The sequence below is a fragment of the Muscardinus avellanarius genome (assembly GCF_963383645.1).
Source record: "Muscardinus avellanarius genome assembly, chromosome: 13".
NCBI classification, from domain to species: Eukaryota; Metazoa; Chordata; class Mammalia; order Rodentia; family Gliridae; genus Muscardinus; species Muscardinus avellanarius.
Window position 1 is genome coordinate 89,411,847 of NC_137799.1, and position 16,806 is coordinate 89,428,652.

General features: G+C 42.4%; 1 protein-coding gene across 2 annotated transcripts in view; it reads right to left on the reverse strand.

Moving 5' to 3' along the window:
* The window catches only part of FRMD3 (FERM domain containing 3), a gene marked incomplete at both ends in the record, with an annotated part of 271,973 nt that overhangs the window by 14,802 nt on the left and 240,365 nt on the right, over positions 1-16,806 (reverse strand). Inside the window, one exon of one of the 2 annotated variants that reach the window (XM_080709443.1) lies at positions 3,178-3,313. The exons of the other annotated variant lie outside the window; for it this stretch is intronic. Coding sequence (XP_080565569.1) covers positions 3,178-3,304 — 127 coding nt within the window. Of the gene's footprint in view, positions 1-3,177; positions 3,314-16,806 lie in introns of those variants that run through there. 2 annotated transcript variants of the gene reach the window in all.

Consider the following 16,806-nt stretch of genomic DNA (forward strand, 5'->3'; position numbering starts at 1 on the left):
GAGGAGGAAGAGAAGGAGGAGGAGGAGGAGAAGGAGAAGGAGGAGGAGGAAGAATAATCCAGGAACAGATATAGTCCTCAAGACCATGCCCCCAGTGACTCCCTCCTCCAGCCACATTCCACCTCTGAAACCTGCTACCTTAGGGACCATGCTTTCAACATGTGAGCTTTTGGGGAGGACACTCTAGACCCCAGACATAACAGTACTCATGATGTTCCCATACAGATTCTTCAACTGTAACAAACCCTGGTAAGGGATACACATGTGGGGGTGGTAGACAGATGGGAATCTTATTTACCAGGACCCTAAAATTGCTTTAGAAATAAAAATATTTTCTAAAAAAGAGAAATGTGTGTGAGGTAATCTTACCTATTTAATATCAAAATTTTTCTATACATTTAGTGATGGAGGAGAAATACTAAAGTGTGCAATTCAGAATACAAGGCAAATTTGTTTATGGTAAATAATTTTCTAAAAAATTGCCAACCAACTGAAGAAGGATGTCTATCCCTATATCATGTCACATACAGGTAAAAATTCCAGAAGCTAAAAATTAAGCAAAAGCAATATTAGGTGCTAGATAAAAGTGCCATTTGTTTAGATAGAAAGCAGTTGATTGTTAGTAATTGTGTATAGCCCAAGTTAATGCATTAAATGTGGGGAAAAAACACATGCCAGGTACCTTTATAATCTCAACATAAAAAAACTGACAAAAAATAAAGACTTACAATATACAAAAATTAAGTAGCTTTCACATGTAAAAGTTGTCTGTACATATAAAAAGCTTCTCTGTCACAAAGCTAGCATTTAAAAAAAAGTGGAAGGCTTAGAACCTACTCATTAGAAAAAAGTTAACATTTGTAAAAGACAAAAGATTAGTGTTCAGATTATAAAAGAATTCTAACAATCTGTAAAGAAAGACAAAACCACAGCAGAAATGTACAAAGCAAGCAAACAGGCAATCCTCTAAACAAGAAATGCAAATGGCCGATTATCATTTGAGCAGATGCTAACTCTAATAAAAAGAGAGGTACAAATTGAAAAAATAAAATTTCATTTTTTCAACCCTTCCGCAAACTTTTAAGAAACAGGTTGCATCTGGGAATAGTAATGACGTGGGAGTGCAGGAATTCTCATAGTTGTCTTTTTAGTGTCTTTTGGAGTATATTTTGACCATTTCCACCCAAACTTAAATTTTGCATATCCTTTACCCAGCAATTATGCTTTTAAGAATGTACCATATAAGCCGGGCGTGATGGCGCACGCTTGTAATCCCAGCATTTGGGAGGCTGAGACCAGAGGATCGCGGTTCGCTGACAGCCTCAGCTACTTAGTGAGGCCCTCTGCAACTCAGTGAGACCCTGTTTCAAAATAAAGAATAAAAAATTGGGCAGGGGGTGTAGCTCGGAGGTCGAATGCCCCTGGGTTCCATCCCCAGACCTCTCCCCCCCCCACAAAAAAAAAGAATGTACCATATAGCCACCATAGGTGTGGTGGCAAATGCCTGTAATCCCATTACTTAGGAGGCTGGACAGGAGGATTGTAGGTTCAAGTCCAGTCTCAGCAACTTAGTAAGACACCGCATTTCAAAAAATAGGGCTGGAGGTCTAGCTCAAACCTAGACCCTGGGTTTAATATCTAGTACCATACACACACACACCCTTACAGAATCTATCAGAGAGAAACGTCAGTGTCTACATTCACTGGTGCACTCCTGCAGCTAAAACTAAGAAATATAAATTTCCAACAATAATTTGGTGAATAAGTGAGTATTATAGCTTAGCTTGTGTAATATTATTTGGCCATTTAAAAATAATGTATATTAATATGTTATGATATGAAAAGTCTTTTAAGTCATGTAATTAAGTGAAAAAATGAATTATAAAATTATATACCCATAACAATTCCATTTATGAAAAAATGTCCTAATATATGCCATATGTGTCAGTATTCATAGGCTGGCTTTTGAGAATATTAGGGTAGAGGAAAACATTTCTATATGATTTTACCTTTAAAAATCTTTACAACAGGGATACATAATGTATTGCTTATGTCATTATAAAAATACAGCTAATTTCATCTCCATTCACTTAGAAGAGAATTATACACATATGTATGAGATATGCCCAATTCCAGACATTTTCTAGAACACATAAATATAATTTTTGTTCTTATTTTTAAGGGGTTCTTTTTCTTTTTAATCTTTTTGGAACCGGGGATCGAACCCAGAGCACCACTCCTACAAAGCAAGCGCTTTGCCACTGAACTACATCCCGGCCCTTACATATTTTTTAAATCATTTGGTGAAAACTACATATTGCATTTGACCACAGCTTCTTTACTGGTATAGTATCTGACTTTAAATTTCTATTTCATCCAGGCGTTGTGGTGCATGCCTGTAATCTCAGTACTTGAGAGGCTGAGACAGGAGGATCACAGGTTCGGGGACAGCCTCAGCAAGTCATGAGACTCTCATCAACCCAGTGAGACCCTGTTTCAAAATAAGAACAAAAAACTAGGACTGGGGGTATAGCTCAGAGGTAGAATGACACTGGGTTCAATCCCCAGTAAAATAAACAAGTTTTTTTTTTATTAATTTATTTCAAGTCCTACTTTTCCCAAGGACCATAAATCATGATATTTACAAGAAAGATGAACTGGGCAGAATGGCAGTTTCATCTGAAGTCTTTAGCTGGTGTTTTGTTTTTTGGTTTTGTTTTGTTTTTTTCAGTGAAGCTCAGCTTTGAAGATGAAGGGGAGCTTTTCCTCACCCCGTCAAGCAGACCCGAGCTCCCAAACCCTTAAACAATAAGGAGAGGGCTGTGTTGACTGCCCCTCCACTTTACCGGCCTCCTCTCTCATTAGGGAGCAGTCTGAGGGACACACGACCACTGCCTCCACGTCTCTGCTGAACAGAAAGCACCATCTGTCCCTCTGAAGACTTTATGCCTTTTCCTTGAACAGGGAACATACCTCTGGTTCCCCCTTACCACTTGCTTGCCCGGCTCCTCCCTGCCTGTCTCTGCTTCTCTTCCTCTCTCTGTCTCCTAGCTCAGCAGAAACTCCTGACAGCAGATTCACTCTTGGCTTCTCTCTGAGTCACTAGCCGTGAGCCTGGAGCTGGAAGCCCACAGGCTTCCCCGTGCTCGGGCCCACAGCCCAGGGCACGGCACATACCTGCATTGCGAGCTGTGACCTTGGAGCCGTGTCTCAGCAGACGCACAAACACATTGCTGCTACAGTGGTTCACCATATGCAAGTGCAGGCTTCGCCGCGTCTGGATCTTGACCAAGCATTTTGCCATCCTGGATATTCCAATCGGCCTGGGGCGGCCCAGGGCTGCCACCATCAGCCATACGGGCTCTGATCTTTCCCTAACTGTCCATTCTGTTTTAAAGAACCGAGGCCGGACACACGGAGAATGAATCAAATGTCAGGTTCCTAACACGGCCAACAGAAATAACTCGTGAGGGATAGGCACGGGGTGGGAGGAGGGAGGGGGACACTATTTTTAAACTCTCCACTCAGTCCTCTGACAAACAATTGCATTTTATGGATAATCCCCACCCATACCATCAGGACCAGAGGACTCTACCAAATGTTTTAGTATCCCGAGATCCAGATGCCACAGATAATAAAATGACACTTGAGTAGTTTCAGAGTGGAGAAACAACCCACTTGATTTCTTCTAAAAAACACTTATTGAATCTTTATTATATCCTAGACAAGAGCTGTCCACTAAATAAAGGCAAGCCACGGTTTTTAGAAAGGAAAGAGCATTTGAAATACAAAATATAATTAATTTGAATAACATGTCTCAGTCGGCCATGGTGGAGCACACCTATAGTACTCAGAGGCTGAAACTGGAGGATCACAGGTTCCAGGCCAGCCTCAGCAAATTAGCAAGACCCTCTGCAATTAAGCAAGACTGTTTCAAACTAAAAACTAAAACAAGGCCAGAGGAATATCTCAGAGGTCAAATATCCCTGGGTTCAATTCCCAATACAAAATAATAAATCCCCAGTACCAAAAAAAATAAATAAAAATAATAAGTATAAAGAAAGAAATTATCCTTCCTTTTTACACAAATAAAACGTTCGTTTTATTTGAAGCCAAGATATCCAAAATAGTACCATTTCAAATATAACTATATAAAAATGATTAATAAAACAGTCTGCATACTTCTATGAGACTAAGCCTTTGAGATGGGTGTGCTGCACAGGCCCCGCGTGGCCCAGGTGAGACCAGCTGCGCGCTGGTGCTCAGAGCCCCGTGGGCTTCAGGCTCGCCGCGCAGATCTCCACAGGGCAGTAAGTTGCTCCCATGTTTCATCACCATCTGCACAACAATGCTGACACTTTCTTCAGTTTACTGAGAAGGTCTGGAGAGAATAATTTACCTAGCCAAATTTGTAAACTGAGTAAGTGGTAAAACCTTGTTTTGAACCTCGGCATCCGCCAATGCTCCCACCTCCAAGCCCTTGGTGTTCCCATGAGTACTCAGGGAGCAAACTGTTTGCATTTTTTCAGGACATTGCTACAGTGAATAAAATTTCAATGGGTTCATAACCACGACTCATTATCATTCAGTTCTATTTCTTTGCTGATTTTCAAATTTTCCTGGCATAATTGCATCATGCATGCATTTTTTAGCTTAAATAGCTATTGCTGCCAAAGATGATTTGCTAATAAAAATAATTTTTTCCTGATAAAAAAGGGTTGTATTCAGAGCAGCTGACTGAAATAAATTCTGAATCATTATACTTTGCTGTGGGAATATAAATTGACAGCATTTCTGGAAATAAATTTATCAAAATATATGGAGTTTGACAGTTGTAGTATTTTTTTAAATCAAAATATTCTGCTTTCAGGATTCTTTTTCCTGAAGAAATAATCACAAATGTGAAGAAAGAGGTTCATCACAACATTATTTATTATAGAAAAAAGGCAATATTAATTCTCAATGGGAAAATGGTTAAGTAAATGTGATGATGAAATATTATACAGACATAAATTCATGTTTAGAAGAATTTAATGATATAAAGACATGTTTGCAATGTGCTACAAATGAAGAAAGTATGTTTATTTAAACAGTGTGTGCCCTCAACTATATAAAAGGCACACAGAAGATATAGAGCAGAAGTTGGGCTTAAGACTTTTTCAGTGCTAAAATTTGACCTGATAAATAAGTAGAAAGTAGATAAGTCTCAGCCAATCATAAGTAGCCAACTATTCCTTCCAAGTTCAAATAAGCCACAGCTGTGCTTTAACTAATCACACTTGTCTGCACCTTCCTTCCCTGCACTGAATTCACTTCCTTTACTCTGGCTATAACTATAACTATTTTTGGTCTAGACTCCTGTCCCATTCTAGTATCGCCAATAAAGCCAATGACGATCTGCAAAACCAGATGTGTTATACTTTGGTCTTTTAACAACCCTTTGTACTTATCATCATGTAAAAGGAGCATATGACCCAACAGCTTAGAACAGGCCTTACAAAAGCAAAACAGAAAAGTAAAAATCCTGAAACAAAACCACTGCCATGTTTTATTTCCATTGTTTTCCACCACAATAATTTCTCTCATTAATTATCATGCATAAAATCTCACCAGTTTCAAGTACCTCCTTCCTTCATTTTACTATATTAAAGTTATTTTTACTATATATTATGTTTTATTATTTTAACTACGGAGAGTCATAATATTTAGCACTTCCTATGTATTTCATTTCTCTCTCCCTCTTGAACTTGTTTCTACTCTATGCTACTTTTCAGAGATTTTAAAGTAGATTCTTTATTGTCTTCCTTGTGTGGATCTTCTGCTTTTATTTAGAGAAGGGGCACCTAGCAGAACCAGCTTTCTAAGCTGTCCAGCTGCTTCCCTTTACCTTGTCTGACTCTGCTCAAACATGTGGAGAGGGAGAGGGAGAGAGAGAGAGAGAGAGAGAGAGAGAGAGAGAGAAAGAGAGAGAGAGAGAGAGAGAAAGAAAGAGAGATTCAGCACCCACCCAAAGGTTTTGAACAGCATTGTCCTTTGAGTGTTGTTCTTGTTTGGGGCACTGTGTCCCAGAGAATATTATCAGTTGTGCAACATTTAGACACCCCCAAAACTTCTCTTGTTTCAGTTTACATGTGTGCTTGAAGAACTGGGAATTCATGTCAGGGTAATGATAAGAGGCCAAAGGGAGCAGAGGATGTGTGAACAGAAGAATTGATTATCCACAATGAGATGCCAGAAACACTGATAAGTCAGGCTGAAGCCGAAGAGGAGAAACAGAGGTCAATGATAAGAGCTGTCTGTGGACCTGAATTCCATGTCTATTACTGCAACAAACTTCCTAACAGAGGCTCAGGGAAAGGCGAGACACGTGCCTCTACTTGGCGGGTAACTGAACATTATCAGACAACATGGGGTCCTGGTGCCTCAGCGTAAAGTGGAGACGGGAGCTCCTCTCGTGGTTGTCAGGATGAGGAAATGAGATCCGCATGTCAAGTTCCTGCCACAGTGCCGGTTCCTACTTGATGAACAGAACTCACCAAATGGCTGTGGGAAGCCAGGTACAATGCCCAGGCTCTGGGGGAATCCTGGGCTTCTCATCCTGGCTGCACTGTTTTTTATGTCCGCCTGTTTCAACAGCTGTAAAATGAGCCTTCTAAAGATGGTATGTACCCCGGTGTGGTTGTGAGGATTAATCAAGTTAATACCCGTGGCATGTTCAGATCAGTGACTGGCAGTGATGTTAGCAATTTTTTTTTCCAACACATGCTCATTCCTTTGTGTCTTTTGACTGCTCCAGAGGAAGTGAGTGCAGACTTTCAACAGTCTTGATTCTTGTCTATCAACCATCTGTCCCTTTAACATATTATTACTAGTTCCTTCTCCCAAACAGTAGGTATATAGAGCATGAGACAGGCAGCTTCAGGAACTCACAAAAAACTTGTTCGGACATGCCACTTGTATAGGGCATGGGCCAACCTCAGGAACTCCTAAAGCAGCCGGCATTATGTCTCTGATCAGCACACCTATGCTGCAGTTGATAACGAACCCCTGGATCATAAATCTCTTCCTGCATCCAATGGGTTTACATCAATACATCTGTGGTGTCTGGCAAGGCTCAATAAGCCTGCTGAAGACACTTGACAGCACCTAAAAGAACCCTATAAAAACAAGAGCAGCCTCTTCAGCACGTGGCACATGGGCTCCTGCTCATGCCATGAGGAGTCTTCTGTGGGTAGGACTCCGGCCCAGCAACTTCTTTTCAGCCCTGTTCTTTGCTGAGCAAGAATCAATGTGACTCCAGCCTTCTCTGCGCCCAAATCAAAGTTGCAGTCTCCTCTTCCATTCCCAGACTTGTTTTGTTACCTCCTTCCCCTGCTTGTTTGTAGCTTGTTGTTGGCTAATTATTTCAAGTGCTCAAATGATAGAATCGGTATGTTGTCTAGCACATTTGCCCAACCTGAATTGTTAGAATTATTATTGTGAAACGTACTGTTTGATGCTCATCCACAGCTAATTGGCTTTTGGCAAAGCAGCCGCCCAGTGTCCAAAACTAGCTTAATTTAACTTAGAGAATGTCCTAATAATTTCCTATCTGTGTTCTAAGCTTTGAATGTTGAATAAACCTCGTGACATTGTGGAAAGACACAATTGTGTGTGACATTACTTATCAGTCTTAAGATGGACTTTGTGTCCCCTTGCTCATGACAGTAGGAAAGCAGTGCTGCCACTTGTCAAGTTTACCTGACCAGCCATGTTACCTTAGGAAAGGTCTCAGCTTGCCAAAAGGTAGTTTTCCATCTTGAAAATGGTGAAGATATTGGTGCTTACACGACTGGGTTCCTGCTGTGTTGTGGGAAATTAGCAAATGCTAACTATAATTATATCATCATCGTCATCATCATCAATATTATGCACTTTGTTGGCTGTTTTGGTAACTAAAAGATTTCACAGTAGCAGGACATGGTGGCACATGCTTGTAATCCCAACATTTGGGAGGCTGAGACAGGAGGATCGTGGTTCTCGGCCAGCTTCAGCTACTTAGGCCCTCCGCAGCATAGTGAGTCCCTGTTTCAAAATAAAGAATTAAAAAATAGGGCTTGTGGTGTAGCTCAGAGGTAGAATGCCCCTGGGTTTCATTCCTAGTACTGAAAAAAAAAAAAAAAGATTTCACAGGTACAGTGGATTCAGCCCCTATTAAGATAATTATGGAGAGTCACCGAAATCTTAGCTAACTGCTGACCCAAAAAGAAAAATATTAAAATATAAAATATTATCACAAACATTTAATGTTCTTCATCACACAGACTGTGTAGCAAAACAAGTGTCCATCTTCTCTCTATAAGAACACCCTGCTTCAATGACCCAAGGCACTCTAAAATTCTACAAATAAAAGTTGGGCCTCAGTGTCTATGGTTACTCCTGCTAAAGAAGTGGTAGTAACATGAAGAGAACCTCCCAGAGCTGTGCACAGATGAACCCAGCTGAAAACGTCCCAAAGACATCAGACGGGGACCGAAGTTTCACAACTAGAGAACATTCTTCAGAAACATGCATGAGGAATCCCCCCAGAGTGGAATTCAAACCAGCTGGCTGACCAAGGCTAGGTGCCTTCAGATTGTCCCTTCCATATAAACAAAGTGTTTTTCCTCTATCCTGGTTGAATGTAGTGCTTTAAAACACCTGTTGCTGCACAACTTGGATGTATTGAATGCTCTGTTGATAGTGAAGTTTTGTCAGAGGCCAACGTGGTCTCCTTGAGTTTTCCCTAGAAGAATAAATGCATGACAACACCGTCATCACTTGTACCAACAACAGAACGTCGTTTGGCTTATGTGTAAAACTTTCAAGCAAGACTCTACTTCATCTCTGCTTTACTAATTCACTTCCTCCTCACCCAAGTCACTATTACAAACTGTGATGTGGAGACCATTAAATGAGACAGCATAAATAGATGGCGCTCTAGTTTTCTCTTCACATTTGTCAACAGCTTTGCAAATGATGTTAAGAAACAGAACCTCTGTGTAAACCCAGGCTCTCCCCGAGCTGTGGGTGGACTCCTTGTGTTGCTGTGTGACCAAAAAGCCAGAGGTATCAGGACCTGGTTCATTCACCCAGTGCACTAGCCAAGGGGTTGCATTCTAGTTGCATACAGAGAGAGAAGGGACGGGAAGGTCCATAAATGTGAGAAAAATGTTCAAACATTCTAGGTTTTGCCTTTGAAGTGATCAAAGACTTTTTTGTAATTGTTTTATTTTTTGCAAGGCCACAGTGAGAAACATTCTTATAAGAAATGTAGAGAGAAGGGGACAGGGCTTGAAAGATATTTTGTCTATCCATGTGAGGGAAAATGTTACGTCCACTAAAATCAAAATCGCGAAAGTAATATGATGGGGAAATAAATGTTCATGTTACACTGTAAAGTGGAAAGGCAGATTATAAAAGTAGCAGCTCTAGTATATTTTTGTTAAAACCTTTTGAAATTATTAAAGTATAAAGCCAGGTGTGCTGGTACATTCCTATAATCCCAGTACTTGGGAGACTGAGACAGGAGGATCACAAGTCTGAGGCCAGGCTCAGCAACATAGTGAGGACCTCAGCAACTTAGTAAGACCCTGTTTCAAAATAAAAAATAAAATAGAGCTGAGAGCATAGCTCAAAGGTAGAATGCCCCTGGGTTTAATTCCCAGTATCATACACACAAAAAAATTATTAAGGTATATAGGTTGCTACCTATATCTTGAACACCAAGAATTGAAAAGTGGTTTTAAATCTTGCTTTTCTGTTTTTTTTTTAAATTTTCCTAATTGTCTAGGATCCCTGAGGTATTGATTTTGATTTCTCAATAAAAAAGAATAAAAGAAAAAAGTTCTTGGCTTTTAGAAAACTCTAATCCCAGGAGAGTATTCTACCTGGATGTTTTATTTTCTATAAATGTCCTATATCTACACATTGATTTATTCACATGTCCACTAATTCAGCAAGTCCTATTTAGCTCCTACTGTATATCAGAATGTCTCTAAGTGCCCAGGACACAATGGTGCAGGCAATGTCCTTGTTCTCACGGAGCTGACGTCCAGTCAGGGAGATGGTCAACAAACAGCAAATAAATACAAGAGAGAATGTTCGGTAGTGCAAGTTCCCTGGAGAAAATACAAAAAGCAGAACGGCATGAGAGAGAACAAATGGGAGGAACTGCACACTCAGGAAAGACCTCCAGGAATCTAAAGTTCAGGCTAAGACTTAAGAAAAGAATAGCCATATAAGGAACCAGCTTGATCAAAGGCCTGCAGGGACAACCAGCCCGCTCCAGGGAGGATGGGAGGCCAGTGGAGTCGGGACACAGACCCCGCAGAGGGAGGAGCAGGAGATGGCGCGAGGGTCGGGCAGAGAGCAAGGTGCAGGGCCTCCCGGGCTGAGGCAGGAGTTCAGATTTTACCATAACTACATCTGAGTCCCACTTGTAATGAAAAATAAATAAATAAAAATAATAAAAACCAGGCTTCTGTGTATAAAATATGATATAGGGACACAGGAGTGGAGGCAGAGTGATCAGTTGGGAGGTAACTGCATAGGGACAGAGACAGATGAGTGGGGCCATGGAGGTGAACCTGGAGTCAGCTTGAATAGTTAAAGTGAATAGGACTTTTGCAAAGAGATATGTTCACTGGAAAATAGGAGCTATTTGACCAGGAAACACGGGCATGTAAGAATCTTAGTCCCCAAGCCTGGTGTGGTGGCACCACTTAAATTCCCAGGACTTGGGAGCCTGAGACAGAAGGATCTCAAGTTCAAGGACAGTCTCAGCCACTTAGCAGTGACACCCTGTTTCAAAATAAAAAGGGTTAGCCAGGCGTGGTGGCGCACGCTTGTAATCCCTGCACTTGGGAGGCAGAGACAGGAGGATCGTGCAGGTTCGAAGCCAGCCACGCTGGCTTAAGAGACTCTGTTTCCAAATAAAAATCTAAAATAGGTCTGGGAGTATAGCCTGGAGGTAGAAGGGCTTCCAGGAACCCCAGTACTGCCAAAAAAAAAAAAAAGGTTGGGGGTGTAGCTAAGTGGTAAAACCCTGCTCTGTGAAGGAGCAGAACAGTCCCAGAGGACACACAGCAGGAAGGGAGACCATGCCGATTGTTGGCAGACCGGAGGCCAGGCCTCCAGCCCCGGGCCAGGGTCAGGGCATGCATGACACAGCCCAGGGGAAGCTCCAGAAAGGCCCCCAGGAGTCAAGGACCAGAGACCACGAGGGCAGGGACTCAGGATAGGAAGCCAGGCTGCCATGAGGGCCCAAAGACAGGACAGGGCAGTGGGCAGCGGCAGCGCAGTCCAATTCGAAGGGCTGAGTTCAGGCTACCCTAACACTCCCAGGTAAGGGTAAGATTGGCCTGGGCACTGGGGGTGAGGACGGGGCAGGGAGCTCGTTCCTGTCTTGGGGATTTAAAGAGTTCCTAACTAGACTTCTCATCTAAGAGAAGATGGTATCTTAAAGGAAGCAAGGGCTCTTTCAAGTGGTAGAATATTCACTATATATTCCCTTTTAAGCTAGCTGCCGCTGATTATCAACACTCTGGAAAAGAATGGAAAAAGAACGGGCTCTTCTTTTAGAGATCACAGCACTCCATGCCCACTGTTTCATCTGCCACATTTAAAAAGACACCAGCTGCACCAGCCGACAGTTCTGAAGGATGGAGTGAAGAAGAGCAGCAGTTTGGGGGGGACATTATAAAGGCCCAGTCAGAGCACCGAGAAACTCAAAAGCCATCTTATTTTATAGGAGAGGAAATAAGACCCGTGGTGTCCATGGCCAGGGAGTGCTAGATAATATCAATGCCTATCAAATGACCGAGTGAATGGGTGGATGAGCCCGGCCGCCCACCTGTACCAGCGCTCTCCACCACCAAGAATCCCCGCCAGTGCTGAGCTCCCGTGCACTCACGTGGAGTCCATCTCCCATGTAACCCGGAGGCTCAGAGGCCACCACAGGATGCTTACGTGACAGCAACACGGCACCTACCAAGCAGCTTGGCAAGGCCACACAGCAAGGCCAAGACTGCCTGGGGACTTGCCCTCGCGGGCTTACAGAGCGCAAGGCCACATTAAATGGTGTGTCGCCACCGTAACTAGAGCAGACAGAGCTCACATCTATTTTGGGAATCTGGAGCTTTGGCACAAACAGGATTTCAGAGATTAAGAAACACACTTCACCTCTTCTTTGTAGACTCATCTGTGAGAGGCAGAGGGGTTGGACCCAAGTCTTCTTTGGGGAATTGTGTTTTTGCATTTTTACTAATAACTACATATTTCCTTTAAATTACATGCATGTAGAAATTGTATAAGGAGATAATAGAAACAAAATGCCAGTGGAAGTCCAAGTAGATTCTTCCTCCGACACAGGGGGTCTGTATGAGCCCACCACAAGCACCTGGCTCTGGCAGCCATGCCAAGCAGGAGGCTGTACCCCTCCGTGTACAGCACTGGGTGTGCCTCCCAGTGGACACCCCCAGTAACCAGCTTGTGCCAACTGACCCAGCCTCTCTTCGGAACCCTGATCAAATTGCCATGGGCCACTCGTTACAAGTTGACCTATAAGCATGTCACTAGTGCACAAAATGCCCACAGGGGTGACATTGAGTCTTAAAAGATGGAGGAAGAGGAGAAAAAGCCAATGAGATCCTCCCTCGATATTAGCCAGCATTTCAAATAACTCAACACTCACTCTCAACCCACCAACAGAAATGCTAGAAAATGGGAACTCAGGCTGATTGAGAAGTACATCCCAAGTTCAGGAAATTCTAGCTTCCGCTTGCTTTTTAAAAATTTTTCCAAACAGGCTCTTGCTATGTTTGTTAAGTTGTTGAGGCTGTCCTCGAGCCTACAATCCTCCTATCTCAGCCTCCTAAGTACTGGGAATATAGGTGTGTGCCACCACGCTCACAGTAATACCATGCCCAGAGTACTGGGCTGGCACTACTTTCACTTTTCCTCTGCTGCAGTGTCTTAGGATGCGGTGACTGTCTCCTTGACTAAGTGCCAAGTCCCTGTCTCAGACCATGTTCTGAGGGTCACAGCTGGTTGGTCACACTTACGTCGCTCTCCCCTGGCTCAAATCCCAGCCCTCAAGGACTGTTGCCTAGACTATATCATAGGACATGTGGCATTAGCAGGTATGTGACATTAGGCAAATCCTCTCTCTTCTCCAGCCTTCCCATCTGGAGACAAATCCTAAGAGGATGTGCTGGGTCTCAGGTCAGTAAATTTTCCCTTTTTTTCTTCTTAGAATTTTATTGGTGCAATATGATTATACAGCCGGGCGTGGTGGCACACACTTGTAATCCCAGTATTTGGAAGGCTGAGACCAGAGGATCGTGGTTCGTGGACAGCCTCAGCTACTTACTGAGGCCCTCTGCAAGTCAGTGAGACCCTGTTTCAAAATAAAGAATAAAAATTGGGCAGGGGGTGTAGCTCAGAGGTCAAATACCTCTGGGTTCCATCCCCAGACCCGCAAAAACAATATGATCATACATCATAGTGTGATACATTTGTGTGTGCACACAACACCATTTGGTGCGGTTTCCTTCTAACCCCATCCCGGACCCCCTCCTCCTTCTCCTTACATACTAATCAGGTTGTTGGCGATACCTTCCGACAGGCCCATCTTATATTCTATTTCCTTTCTCAAGACTGCTTTCCCCTCTCCTCTTCCCTCCCCTGATCCCCATTCACTGTTCTACTGGTCTCAAGCCCTATCATAAAGTTCCTCTTCTTTCCTATTTTCTCTCTAATTCCCACAGATGGGAAGGGGGAAAAAAAAGCCTACAGCCTGTGAAATGGGCACATTTCTCTAGTTCCATCCATTTTCCTAACATTGGCAAAACTGTGTTCTTTATGTCTGGATAAAACTGCACTATGTGTATGTACCACATTCTCTTTAACAATTCATCTATTGATGGACACCTAGTTTGGCTCCATAATTTAGCTATTGTTACTTGTGCTGCTATAAACATGGACATGCATGTGCCACCATAGCATTCTAACTTGAAGACCCAAAATGTGCAAATTTATGGACATTAGGTAGGTACTTATTATAATTGCTTAAAATATAACTGATAGCTCAAGGGCAGAAATCAACAGGCCCTAGACTGGCAATGGGTTATACTTTGTTGACACCACACAGGACCATTTTCAATGCTATCTCTAACCTTCAAAAGCTATGAAAAATATTACTGTCTTTGCTGAGCATGATGGTGCATACCTGTAATCCCAGTACTTGAGAGGCTGAGACAGGTGGATTGCAGGTTCAAGGCCAGCCTCAGCAATTTAGTGAGATCCTGCTTTCAAATAAAAATAAAATAGGATGGGGGCTGTAGCTCAGAGGTAGAATGCTCCTGGGTTCAATGTACACACACACACACACACACACACACACACACACACACAAGTTTTATGGTCTCCAGATTCCCATTCTTCCTATAAAAGATCTCAAGCCATAGTCCTGGATATTTTACCTTGATATTCAACAACAACAACAACAAAACATCAGAGTTGAGAGACAGAAAGCATCTTAGTGCTGTTCGCATCAAGTCTTCTTGTTTTAAGGAAATGAAGACTGGAAAGGTGGAGGGGATTTAACTACTATCACCCAGCTTGGTGGAGGAGCCAAGGTGAGAGCGCATTGCCCCTCTTGTCCAAAGTGTTAATTCAGAAATAGAGCAAAGGCCAAATCACTGCTGAGCTTATCTGAGAAAGAACATATTCTACAAAATGAACTACGTGTAGAGAATTAGCCAACTATAGAAGTGGTACGAAGTACACCATTCGTGTCTTAAGATGTAAATATAATCTTTGCAAGATAAAATGCACTCAATTCATGCCGGAAACAAGGCATGTGGCTATAGCACAGGAAATATTCGAAATTTCAGAGATCTCTTTAAAGTAATCTGAACTTCTTATGAGTACCTAAATTGTCAGTAAATACCAGAACCAGAGTTCCAAGGATGCAAACGGCCCCAAAGAAAAGGACACAAAGAGAAGATGAAAAGCTTTTGAAGAGACCACAAAGTGTGAAATCTGCAGAGCCTGCAGGGCCTTTATCTTGTCCCCAGAGCTACACTGGACAACTCCTACCCCAGAGGAGCTGCCAACCCAAACTGTGCTGCTTTCTTCCAGAATTCAATAGGTGTGACAATGGCTTCTGAATTTTGATTTTGTTAATCCAATACTGCAATTATAAATAAAAGCAGAAGCTATCCTCAGCTCTGTGCAGGCCGCCTAGCTCCCGCAGAGGCAAGTTCAGCTGCCCGCGCCTGTCGAGCTGCCTTTAAATCAGAAGGCTGAGAGTAGCCCAGGCACCTTCAATGTTAGCATAGCATGATGATTAAAATGGTGCTTTGTTAGCCGGGCGTGGTGGCGCACGCTTGTAATCCCCGCGCTTGGGAGGCAGAGACAGGAGGATCGCGCGGGTTCGAAGCCAGCCTCGCTGGCTTAAGAGACCCTGTTTCCAAATAAAATATTAAAAAATAGGTCTGGGCATGTAGCCCGGAGGTAGAAGTGTTCCATCCCCAGTACCACCAAAAAAAAAAAAAAAAGGGTGCTTTGTGAGTGCCTTTGAATTTAGGATATTAACGTCCTTGTCTGCATTTGTATGAAATATGTTCCTAATTCCTTGTATGGCTTATGGTTCAATTCATGATATAGCTTCATGTACTAGTATTGCAACATTAAGCAAACAAAGCAGGAATTTTAAAAAGTACATACACTGAGCCAGGCATGCTGGCTCACACTTGTAAGCCCAGCATTTGGGAGGCTGAGACCAGAGGATCGTGGTTCGCGGACAGCCTCAGCTACTTAGTGAGGCCCTCTGCAACTCAGTGAGACCCTGTTTAAAAATAAAAAAAATAAGCTGGGCATGGTGGTGCACGCTTGTAATCCCTGCACTTGGGAGGAGGAGGCATGCTTGTAATCCCCACACTTGGGAGGCTAATTCTGGAATGAATTAGCGCCCTGTTTCCAAATAGGTCTGGGAGTGTAGCCTGGAGGTAGAAGGGTTTCCAGAAATCCCAGTACTACCAAAAAAATAATTAAAAAATTAAAAATAGGGCAGGGGGTGCAGCTTGGAGGTTGAATGTTCCTGGGTTCCATCTCCAGACCCTCAAAATATATATATATATATATATATATATATATATATATATATATATATATATATATATATACATACACACACTGGATGATCACAGTCATGACAAAACACATCGAGAAGAAAATTGCTAATGTGTTAACATTGATTGCAACCAGGAGCGTGATAATCTGAGAGGTATCACCTGCTCATTTATGGCTTTTTGCACTTTCAGATGATGGTATATTTGTTTTATAATAAGAAAATATGAAAAATAGCAATCCCCAAACCCTGTGGCAGGGACAGATATAATTAAAGTTGGTGTGGACGGGTCTGCTTGCCCCAGCTAAAAGTAACTACAAGGAGAAAAGAGCAGCCAAAGGAATTATAAACGTTTCTTACTGCTTCAGGAGACACAATATAAAAGAAATCTTTTAAAAGCCTAAGTCAGGCCAAGCATCATAGTACACACCTGTAATCCCAGTATTTGGTAGGCTGAGACAGAAGAATCACAGGTTCGAGGGTAAAAGTTTGTTTAATTTAGTACAACCCTATTTCAAAATAAAATTTAAAAGGGGTTGGGTGTGGCTCAGAAGTAGAATGCCCCTGAGTTCAATCCCCGGTATCACAAAAAAAAAATTAAAAATTAAAAAAAGAAAAGCCTAGCACATCACTATTAATACAATGCGTCCCAA